Source organism: Dendrobates tinctorius, unplaced genomic scaffold, assembly GCF_039654945.1.
Source record: "Dendrobates tinctorius isolate UK_male_01 unplaced genomic scaffold, ASM3965494v1 ptg000120l, whole genome shotgun sequence".
In the NCBI taxonomy this organism is placed as follows: Eukaryota; Metazoa; Chordata; class Amphibia; order Anura; family Dendrobatidae; genus Dendrobates; species Dendrobates tinctorius.
Window position 1 is genome coordinate 6,980,351 of NW_027361788.1, and position 12,645 is coordinate 6,992,995.

Sequence of the window (12,645 nt, forward strand, 5' to 3'; positions counted from 1 at the left end):
GCAGCTTAGTGAACCGGAAACAGTAAGGGAACTTTTTCTTCCGGTCTGCTGACGAAACCATAGCGTCGCGCTGTGAGGTGATATTGGGGAATGTGTACACGCCGATACTGACATGCGCAATTGAGGGGAGGGGGTGTGTCCCTATCATGACGTCCGTGGCTGGCGGGCATTAGTGAAGCGGTATGTATAAATGGAGGGGGCTATCGAGGCGATCCATCTACTGTACCACGTCAGGACACATGTTACTGTGATATCGGGCCTCCTGATGAGCCCACATGAGGCGAAACGCATTGAGGCGTAATAATTTGACTGGCAGATGGCAGGCGATAAGATGAGTATTGAGACCATATTGAGGCGATATGAGTATTGAGGCGATATCTATATACATTGTGGGTATGCACTCAGAGGTTATTGACCCGTTATGGGTCTAAATGTATTTTTTGTCTGAGGGTGATTCCCTGTGCTATCCGTTCATTGTTGGGCAAGCCTGAACTAATGTGCATCTAATGGTCAGAATTGGTGCTTCTCATGGGTATTCGCATCATATGGTGATGTAACTGATATTATATCCTCTGATCTTGAGTTTAAGGAGGATTTATTAATCTATTTTTCATCTTCACCTTAATATACCATCATAATGCCGGTGTGTTCCTACATTTGTTTTTATTTGGGGTATAAGGGTCCTCCTTATCGTAGGAATTGCCTTTGTATAGTGCTAGGGGTCACTTTAGTATCGGGAAAGGGGTTCCCCTAGTGGCTGCAGGGTACAACAGGGTCCCTAGGGGGAGTCATCGTTGAGCGGGGGCGCCACAACACTCCCCCCTAGGGTGTCAACCTCGAGTGTTAATCTGTAACAGGGACTCGCAGTATCATCCCCATTTTAAAGCTTTTTTTTCTCTGGGCACTTTTTTGTTTTTGTTTTTGTTGTGTTCGCTTTGTGGTGTGATCCCCTTTGTTTGGGGTTCTTTTAATAATAAAGAATTTTTTTGAGGGTGTTTATATGATATTCAACTACCCCACATACACCTTGAACACCAAGCCTAATCCCCCTTCCACCACGGCCTCGCTTTTTCCCAGTCATGCTGCTCATATAGTGTGGTAGGAGCACAGTATTAGCAACAAAAAATTAGATTTTAAACTCTGCACCAGCTCTGCAAACAGCTGAATTTTAGCTACAGTAAATTACAAGGTGAACTATGGCATGCTGAATCGCGTTAGTCACAGAAGAAAGAATTTTTTGCATGTGGATGAGGCCTGTATGACTAAGAAGATATGCTACAAACAATTTGAAAGTGAGATGTCCCCTACTGTTCGATGTTGGTAACAGAAGGATTTTTTTAGTGCCTGTGGATTAGGCCTCTATAACAGACTACATGGTACAAACAATTTGAAAGTCAGATGTCCCCTATAGTATGACGTTAATAACAGAAGAATTTTCAGGGGCTTGTGAATCAGACATCTATAACAGACAATATGCTACAAACAATTTCAAAGTGAGATGTCCTCTACTGTATGATGTTAGCAACAGAATAATTTGTTTTGGGCCTGTGGATGAGGCCTCTATAACATAGACTAGATGCTACAAAAAATTTGAAAGCGAGATGTCCCCTATTGTGGGATTTTTGTAACAGAATAATTTTTTTGAGGCCTATGGATTAGGCCTCTATATCAGACAAGATGCAACAAACAATTTCAAAGTGAGATGTCCCATACTATATGGCGTTATTAACAGAAGAATTTTTTTTTAGTGTGGATGATGCCTGTATAATCTAGAAGATATGCCCCAAATAATTTCAAATTTGGATTTAGCGTGCTGTATCACGATAGTAAAAAAGGAAAAAAACATTTTTGGTATTTTTCAATGTGCAACAGCTCTGCACACACAACAATTTAACCACCACAAAGTTATGTGCGTGAGGTCTGCAGACAGGTTCATATCACCACCACAAAATGAAAACGGGGAATACGGAAAGCTGTATTACATTTAGCAACAAAAAAAAAATATTTTTTTTTTTAATGTGCATGAGCTATGTACACTGTGGAATTTCACCACCGCTAAATAACAAAGAGAGATATGGCATGGTGAATCACGCTAGCAACTGCCCCAAAAAATTATTTCTTCATGCTCAAATCACAGAACTATGTAACCACATCACTAAATGACAAAGTAGGATATGGCATGCTGTTTCACATTTAGTTAGTGAAAAGATAAGATTTAGAATGCTATACTCGTGCATGTAACACAATAGAAGCAGTGCACAACACACTTGTATGACATGTGCACTGCTGTCTTTGTCTGTGGCCCTCAGTAAGGGCAAAAAAAAATTGCTGGAAGGTGGATTTAACAGCCACACAGGACACTACTTAGCTAAACTATCTGAGTAAGAAACAACCACCTAGCTAACTAGCTAAAATCTAGCTTCTAACAATGCCAGCATCAGGAGCAGCGTCTCTGCGCTGTTAGTGTCAAAATGGCGCTAAAACATGATATCTGCTTTTTATATGGAGAAGGACATGTGATTTCAGCATTTCAGCAGCCAATGACAGAAGCCATTGTATCAGGATATTGTGGATGTTTTCTGTGCCCTGGTTGGCTAGCTGCAATGTGCACACATAAAGTTAGTTAATTTTTTTTTTACAGTTTACAAGTATGCCGCGCCTCTGAGGTCTGCAAACCTCCTCCCCTCATCAAATACATGCCAAATGCTCATGATACACCACCATTATTGTTGCAAAAGTGCTGAAAATATTTTTGTGGCAATGCAAATATTTTCCCGCACTTATCACCAAATGTTACCAATTTTATAAAATTTTGCTAGAGTTTCCAATCACGAATCCTAATGTGCCATATTTGTATTGAATTTATGTTTTTCAATCGTTTTCCAAACAAATTCACACATCACTAGTTTTGGGTCAAGGGAACCTAAAGCGGAGTCAACCGAGGAACCCAGGCATTTGGGGGGACAACTCATTTTATGTATCCTCCTGCAGTTCGGCATAAAGGGGGTGGAAGTGTGTTTTTTTGTGGTGGGAAGAGTAATTTTGTAGGTACTTGTTCTTCCATACATAACTGCAAGCAGTCGCCGGAAAACTATGGCGCCCAGGTGTACATATCTCCTCTGTGGGTAGGTCACATTTTTTTTAGCGTCTGAGAACTATCTTGGCAAAAGTTGGTTATTTCAGCCTTTCTAGACAGTGGGGCATGGTTTAATCTGACTGCTGCTAAGTTTGTCCAGGACCAGAGTCTCATGCCGTATAAACTCCCTAGACTAATACAAATAATCAATATTGACTCTGCACACATGAGTCAGAGGTATTTTACTCCGATCGTTCGAGTGATACATCTGCAGGTAGGGGCCATGCACTCAGAATTAATCGATTGTTATGTGATAGAGGGCTTGCCCTTTCCTGTGTAAATTGGACTACCTTGGCTTACACGGCACAATCTTGTAGTGGACTGGCAGACTCAGAAGGTGGTAAGGTGGAGCAAGCATCATGAAGAAAACTGCTTGGGCACCCGGTTAGCGAGGGTGGATTCTCGGTCTCTGCTGGAATACTGTCTGACTTTGAGGATGTGTTTTCATAACAGGGGTGTCAACAATTCCCTCCTCGTCATCATCCTTATGATTGCACCATTAATCTTATTGCTGGGGCCAAGTTACATAAGAGCAGGTTGTATAATATTTCTGGTCTGGAGAGGCAGGCCATGAAAGGCTATATCACAGAACTCTGGCAAAGGGTCATAACAGACCTTCCTCATCTCCCGTTGCAGCAGGTTTTTTCTTTAAGAAAAAAATATTGGTAGTTATGCTCCTGCCTAGATTTCCACAAGCTTACTCTGATCACGGTCTGCGATCCATATCCTCTCCCTCTCTTTATGGACCTCTTTAACCAAATCTTCAGGACAAAATGTTTTTTTAACTGGACCTCAGGGGGGCATATAATCTCATTCATATTAAGGAGGGGGCATGAGTGGAAGACAGCCTTTAATGCACATGATGGACACTATGAAAACCTTGTGATGTCATTTAAATTGACTAATGATCCCACCATCTTTCAGCACTTTGTAAATTACATTTTTTGTCACCTGGCAGGTAGATATGTGTGGTCTATCTTGATATATTGATTTATTTGCCTTACCTCGGGTCATGTCGGATTCATGTCAGGCAGGTCTTACAAATACTCAGAGACAATAAATTGTAAAACCAGAGCAGGAGATCCCTTTTCTAGGTTATTGCTTATCGCCCACCAGTTTTTGCATGGATCCGGTGAAAGTCTGGGTGGTAATGGATTGGGATCCTCCAGAACACTAAAAAGCTTTACAAAGGTCTTCAGGTTTTGCTAACTTCTACCATAAGGTCATCAAGAACTTTTCGGTAGTGGCCAAACCTCTGATGATTATGACCAGGAAAAGGGCTTTTCCAAATGGTCCAATCTAGCCAGTGAGGCATTTGATGCTTTAAAGAAATGTTTTGCTTCTGCGCTGATTCTTATACAGCCTGATATCACTCGGCCATTCATTATAGAGGTCGATGCTTCTGAAGTGTGGGTTGGAGGTATATTGTCGCAGGGTGCATTTCCTAGTAAATGGCATCCGTGTGCAATAAAGTGGGTGTTTGAAGAGTGGCAACATTTTTTGGAGGGGGGCAGTACATCCGGTCATAAAAAAATTCACCTATCATAAAAATATATATATTTGGAGTCTGCAAAGCACCTGACAACTAGACAGGAAAGATGGTCATTGTTTTTCACCAGTGTTCTGCCTATTAGGGCAAAATACCAGGTTAAAATTCCTGTTGTCACTTTATTAAGCTGTAATACTTTGTTAGTGATGTCTAATGTGCTAACAGCACCAACTGATGACATTTAATTGTATTACCTGCTGTTTTTCTGTATAGCTGTTAATTGAATTGTGAGAGAAACCAATGCAGTTTAGGTAAGAAAGTCCTGATGAAGCAGTCATTTTGTAAGAAGCAGTCTAGCAGAATAGTTATGTAAAACTTTCTCCTGCATTATGTTGCTAAAACTCCTTTATCCTGGATAAAGCATATCTAGTAATAGAAAAATCTCCGATGTATTGTGTATTCAGAACTGTTGCTAAATCAGAGTGTAATTACTATGTCATGTTCATATGTACTTGCTACATCTTTCTGTTTGCTTTCACTGTTAATTGTACATGTCATAGTTATGTGATATTGTAAGCACAATACTTATACCTGTTATTTGTATTATTGTAGTTTTACCAGCCACATTTAAACAGTGTGATTCTTTACATTCATTTGTTAACCAATTAACAAATTAGACTATAGAGAACGTTCTGCTTTTTGGAAGACCGAGAAAGTTTATTCTGTATGTCAAATTGTACACCGCGAGAATTTGTAAAGACAGAACAACCAGATTCAACTTTTTTTTATGACATATAGGCCAAGGAATAAGACCATTCCAGCGGATGCCTTATCTCATTATTTTACAGGGGGAGAAGATAATTGTGAACTGGTTCCTATATTACAGTAAAGGGTAGTTAATGCATATGTTCTGATCTGGAGAGGGAGGTCATAGAGTCTCAGGGTGATGCCCCTGCTGCCTGTCTTTCAGGTAAACTGTTTGTTCCTGTGAATCTCTGTCCTATAATTTTAAGTGAACATCATGATTCGGTCTTGGCCATACATCCTGGTAGTAAAACCACCACAGGTTTTCTTATTCGTCTTTTTTAGTAGTCTGGGATGAACCAGAATGTTCAGTAGTATGTAGCTGACTGCAGTATTTGTGCATGTTGTTCTAAGACCCTTCATACTCGTTCGTCTGAGGCTCTTCAGTCTTTAGCGATTCCCTGTAGACCTTGGACTCATTTGTCTGTAGATTTCATCACTGATCTACTCTTGTCAGCAGGTAATACTATTATATTAGTGGTGGTGGACAGATTCAGCAAGATGTCTCATTTCATTGCAATTCCCGCTTTACCTAATGCCAAGATCTTGGCACAAATTTTTATCAAAGAAATCGTGAAGTTACATGGGATAACTCCTGATATTGTTTCCGAGCAAGGGGTGGAATTTATTTCCAAATTTTGGAAAGCATTTTGTTCTAGTTTAGGGAATCCATCATTCATTTTCTTTCTCCTTTAATCCACAGTCTAATGGGCAAACTGAACGTACGAACCAGAATCTTGAGACATATCTTAGCTTTTTTGTGTCTCAGAATCAGGAGGATTGGGTTCATTCCTTACCTCTAGCTGAATTTGCTGTGAATGACAATTGTCATTAATCTGTTGATAAGTCCCCATTCTTTGGGGCAAACAGATTTCATTCTCAATTTTGCTCCTCCAATAAGAATTGTTCTTCAGGAGGAGGAATGGTTTTCTTCTTTTATTACATCAATGTGGCAAGGTGTTCTTGATAATTTGAAGAAGATGAGGTCCAAATATAAGAATGTGGCTGATCAGTGATGTTTGGTGGATCTGGACCTGTGTGATGGTGATTTGGCATTATTGACCTTGAAGAATATTAATGTTAGAGTAGGACTGGCAAGTGTAAGGAACCTTGAAGAATATTAAGTTGAAGGTTCCTTCTGGGAAACTGGGACCCAGGTTCATCCGTCCCCATAAGATTACAGCCATCGTCAATCCTGTAGCGTTTCATCTTGCTTTGCCATCCACTTTTAAAATTCATAATGTGTTCACCAATCTCCATTAAAAAATACATAGTTTCATCTTGACTATCTCCACCACCACCTTCCCCATTCATTGTTGATGGGAATCTGGAATTCCAGATATGTAATTCTCGCTTAGTTTTGTCTCTTCAGTATCTGCTACACTGGAAGGGTTATGGTCCTGAAAAGAGAATGTGTGTACCAGTATCTGACATTCATGCGGTTAGGTTGATCAGGTGTTTTCATGTGGCAAACTCAGATAAACCTGGCTTTAAGGGTCCAGAGGTCTCTTAGAAGGATGGGGGGGTATTGTCATGGAGATACCGCGACAGAGAGGGTCTGGAAGAATGTGGCGTCCACTTTCACGAACTCCTGCACTGGTTACAAGTACTTCACCATCTTTTTAAACAGTGCAGGTCTTTTCCTTGCTGGCAGTGTAAGGGTTCATCTGTTCAGTTGAAGCTCCTGGAGAATTCCTTCCTGGATTGTCTCAGCTGTTCATTGTTTGCCACTCCCCTCTGCTATAAATGCTCACCTCTGGCACTTAGGAATTGCCAATGTTAGCCCTTACTGCCTGATTTGGAGATGGAGGTGTAGTTCATGGTGGGAGTTGGCATTTGGAGATTTGTTCAGGAGATTGTTTTACTTGCAGTTTTGCTTGCGTGCATATCCTCATCCTCTATTTGTTTGTCTCCTTCCTTTAACTCCCCTGTTTTCCATTCTGTTGTTTGGTGAGTGTATTATGTTTTATTGTCATTTTCATTTATCCCTGACTGACTTTCAGTTTGTCTGGTTAGTCTTATCCTACACACTTTGGTTTCCCACTTCCCTGTGTGGGTGAGGGGATAGATTAGGGTTGATATAGGCGCATGGTAAGCCACATGAAATTGGCGTCTCCACCTTCAGAAATAGTCTGTGGGACAGGGATAGACTAAGGCACCCAAAATTCGAGGGATCTGGTAAGTACCCACAGTTCTAAGACATTGCGTGACATTCACACTGCTAAGTAAGTTATATAGGAGCATAGCAAGGCATGTGAACCCAGCGTCTGCACCTTCAGGGACAAGGATAGACTAGGGTGCCCCTAGTTTCAGGGACCTGGTAAGTGCCCACAGTCCCAAGGCATTGTGTGACAAATGTACAAACAACGGGTATGTGCACATCTTAAGTATTTGATACAGAAATTTCTGCACCATTTCTACAGGAAAAATTCATTGTAAAATACACACGTTTTTACGTCATTTTTACATGCATTTTTGGTGTAGATTTCTCCCCACTCATTAGTATGGGTAAAATCTGCAGCAATAAACACAAAGAATTGACATGTTATAGATTTAAATCTGCAAGTCACAAATAAGAAGCGCATGCAAGAGACTTGAGGATTTTCATTCACTATGCTGGCATCAGGAAAGCCTTCAGGTTTTGTGACAAATCTGCACAGAAAAAGTGCAATAAAAACACGTTGTACACACAGCCTTAAGCTATGTTCACACGTTGCATCTTTGCTGCAGTTTTTACAGTTTTTTAATGCAAATTAAAAGCTGCTTTTTAGATCACTAGCAAATGATGAGATTTCAGAAATCTAATGCACACACTTGCTTATTTTTCTTGACAGAATTGTTAAACTGCTGCTTTTTTAAATTGCAACATGTCGATTCTTTCAGTGTTTTTTTATCATTTTTCACCCATAGAAAGCAATAGATAATTACAAAAACGCAGCAATAAAAGTTGCCATACGTTTTTGCAACATTTTTATTGAAAAACCAAATTGCTGGTACAGCAGGATGTGAGACCCATTTATTTCATTTATTTTTGTGATTTTTCCCTAGTTTAAACCTAAAAGGTGTTTATCCTCACATGAGCATGGCTATTAGTACAGTTTAATTAAATTAGTGATACGTGTGAAAGCAAACACTGTCCTACCAACTCAATGCCCTACCAATGTGTTAATGTAAACAATGCTCGACCAGTGTGTGAAAGTATGCAATGTGTGACCAACTTAATCCACTAACAATGTGTTTGGTAAACTATGCCCGACCAATTCAACTCCCCAAGTTGTTTTTAAATGTGCAATTTTGTTTTTTTCATTAACTCTTAGAAACTTTTTTGTTCAGAGTAGTCACTATTTTTTCAGACATGAAAAACTTTTTCCACTTATTGATTTGAACATATTGCCATTTTTTTTCCAAAAATGTTTTATGATTTCACAGATGTTTTGCATTGGTATTCTAAAACCTTGTATTGTCAATGCTTGTATGGTGGAAGCGAAGCTGACCTTCAGGAACCTGAAAAGCAGCAGCAAAAAGCCAGCTTTTTTTTACTGCCAAGAGATCAGGTTTTAGCAGCAGTAAAAAAAATCAGCAATAAAGCACACATCCTTAATAACTTATTTGATAAGGTTTTGGGTCTCATGTCTTTACTATGTAATGTGATTTCTACCTAAAAGTAGAGTCAATCCCTTGATATGAACCATCACTAAGTGCTGGCTCTTATCGGAAGCTACTTAGCCCTTCTTATCGCTCCAACACATTTTCCTTCTCAATACCTGGTATTTCATGGTCACAAAAGTAATCACAACTGATCAGCTGGACTATAACAACGTTGACACCATGATGGAAAATGTGTGTTTTTTTTACTTCATTTTAAGACAAAATGACTGTATGTTAGAGTTCTCATCACTTCTATTTGAGTTCATCTGTGGGTGTTCTTGAATATTGGAGTTGTTAGGGCTGGCGGAACGCACCAAATTATAAAATAGTAGTAGGTGCGTTCGCAGCCCGGGGTCCTCCGTGCAGAGGTGGTACACTGCTGCTAGATAGTGGCGGAAGTATTAAGCGGTGTGAAAACAGTCACACGTGGGTTACATCACCCAATGTGAACAAGAGTGAACTCTGTTAATTCACAGAGTCGCATGACCGCTGAACGTAGATCCCGGAGCCTGTTTAGCTCACAGAGCCCGGCCAAAAGAGCACACAGTGTACGGCCACAGAACTCTACCCCAAGGACATGGGGTTAGAGTCCCTCTAGGCCCACTGAGCGCGCGGCGTCGCTGCCACGAACGTCGCTATAGACGCTGGCTAAGGAGTGTGGAGCACTTGCACTGAGGCGTGCCGAGTCACTGGTGAGGACTAATGCCTGACTCAAACACTGTCCTACCTACTCCTAAGCCTGGGCGCTAGCAGGCTAGGTTGCACTACACATGCGTACCAAGGGTAGGGGTTTCTTAATGAGTCATTCACCAGAGACATTCATACGTGCATACATCACTCACTCCTCATAGTCTGAAAATACAGTCTATCTTAGCGCATGGCCAAGCGGCCATGCAAGCCTTTTATAGCAGCGAGTGTCCGGGACCTTCCTGGCTTCAAGGAAGGGCCAATCCGAAGACGAGCAGGACCTGAGCACGTGACCGTCGATCTCCAATGGGAGATCACTCCACGGGCATGCTCAGTGGCCCAACATGGGGACTTAGTCCCTGGAGAATCCCGCTGCTGAGCAGCATGCATTGCCATAGCTGTGCCAGAGGTGGCAGCAGCAAGCAAACCCACGGAGCTGGTCTGTGCAGAGCGCCGGGACCGACGAGTTTGCTGAGCAACCTCCTCTGCGGCAGGAGAGGAATGGGAGACTGCCGGAAGCAAGGCTCGGGATTCACGCTGTGCAGCGACAGGAACCTGATGCCCAACAGGAGTAGTATCAGCTGCCAGCCACTTCTCTCAATCACCGCTGTAATGGCTTAAATTGTAAACTGAGAGCATGTTAAGTCCTTTTTGAACTGATACCTAACTTGTAAAATTGAGTGCCCAAGTTCATCAATTCTTTATATATGGCTTTTTTAGCGCTGATAACAATTATAGTATATTATTAAATATGATAACTTTGTATGTCAATCTGTTATAACTTTTTAACATTTTCATCCTTGCAGGTCAATACATTTGTCCTATTTCGAGTCGTGATGGTTACAGTCTCGAGTGCCCGTCGGCGTTCTAAGATGCTGACACCCAACTGCAGCTTAGAGAAACAGATTGGTATTCAGGTCTGGTGAGTTGACTTGAGTTGAATAAGAAAGGTCCTGTTGATTGTCCTGAAGGATTTTTGGAAACCTATGGGTTATCAGCTTTAATTATTTAAGTGGATCGACTTTTTGAAATATTAGTGAGATCCCAGCACTGAGTCGTATCTCCATTGTCAGATTAAGAGATCAGAAGATATTGCTGGCCAATTTTGTTCCCTTGTAAATAAATACCAAATACCATATTGTTCTATAGATTACTGGATAATCCATACAGTATGTAATGTATCACATAATAAGAAATGGGAATTTCTATGTTAAAGGAAACTTAAAGGGCTTGTCCACTATTGAACAATCCCTTCTTAATCACATCATAGAAGATAAAAACAACCTATACTCTCCTCCCACAGTGGTGCCATTCCAACAATGTCTGCACTGCTATTCCAGGCGAGCCACTTAACTACTGTAGCCAATCGACATCCTCTGACTGTAACAAGGGATGAGTGAACCCAAACCAGAAAGCTCTGGGTTTGTACCAAATACAAACATTTTACTGTATGCCTGGTTTCCTGTTTTGGTTCGCCAGTGTAATAAAGCTTGTTGAAAGGCTGCAGCACAGCTAATCAACAAGCTTTTACACTGTCAGCACTTCCAGGGCCGACATGGCCATTGACCTGGCCTGTATAAAGGCCGGATCATGTGTGCCACTGTTATTATGCTCTCATTAGTTTATGGATAAGATGCATCTACAGTGAAGGTCAGATTCTGACTATGCACTCTGCAAACACAACGCTGTGTGTACTCTACAACCCCTCTATGTGCTATTTCTGTGATAAAAGCCACTGTGTGTGTTCTGCAAACTTGTCTGTGATAGTACTTTGCCTAAAGCTGCTGTGTGTACTCTGCTTTCTCCTCTGTGGGAGTACTGTCCTTTAAGCTGCTGTGTGTACTCTGCACCCTCATAGAATCATAGAATGGTAGAGTTGGAAGGGACCTCCTGGGTCATCTGGTCCAACCCCCTGCTCAAAGCGGGATTCACTAAATCATCCCAGACAGATGTCTGTCCAGCCTCTGTTTGAAGACTTCCATTGAAGGAGAAATCACCACCTCTCTTGGCAGCCTGCTCCACTCATTGATCACCCTCATTGTCAAAAAGTTTTTTCTAATACCTAATCTGTCTCCTCCCATTCAGTTTCATCCCATTGCTTCTAGTCCTTCCTTGTGCAAATGAGAATAAAGATGATCCTTCTACAATGTGACAGCCCTTGAGATATTTGTAGACAGCTATTAAGTCTCCTCTCAGTCTTCTTTTTTGCAAGCTAAACATTTCCAAATCCTGTAACCGTTCCTCATAGGACATGGTTTGCAGACTGGTCACCATTCTGGTCGCTCTTCTCTGAACTTGCTCCAGTTTGTTGATGTCTTTTTTTAAAATGTGGCACCCAAAACTGGACACAGTATTCCAGATGAGGTCTGACAAAAGAGAAGTAGAAGGGGATAATAACTTCACGTAATCTAGACTGTATGCTTCTATTAATGCATCCCAGAATTGCATTTGCCTTTTTTGCTGCTGCATCACATTGTTGACTCATATTCAGTCTGTGATCTATTAGTATACCCAAGTCTTTTTCACATGTGCTGTTGCTTAGCCCTATTCCTCCCATTATGTATATGCTTTTTTCATTTTTATTGCCCAGATGTAGTACTTTGCATTTTTCCCTGTTAAAAACCATTCTGTTAGTTGCTGCCCACTGCTCCAGTTTATTTATATCTTTTTGAATCCTCTCTCTCTTCTCTAGTATTAGCTATCCCTCCTAGCTTTGTGTCATCAGCAAATTTAATCAGTTTACCCTCAATTCTTTCATCTAAATCGTTGATAAAGATGTTGAACAATACAGGGCCCAGGACAGAGCCCTGTGGTACCCCACTTGAGATATTCTTCCAACTGGATGTGCAGCCATTTACGACCACTCTTTGGGTCCGATCAC

At 41.1% G+C, this 12,645-nt stretch overlaps 1 protein-coding gene across 1 annotated transcript in view; it reads left to right on the forward strand.

Moving 5' to 3' along the window:
- Positions 1-12,645, forward strand: part of ADGRD2 (adhesion G protein-coupled receptor D2) — a 739,028-nt gene that overhangs the window by 346,345 nt on the left and 380,038 nt on the right. Inside the window, exon 23 of the mRNA XM_073541421.1 lies at positions 10,571-10,686. Within this exon, the coding sequence (XP_073397522.1) occupies positions 10,571-10,686 (116 nt within the window). The remainder of the gene's footprint in view (positions 1-10,570; positions 10,687-12,645) is intronic.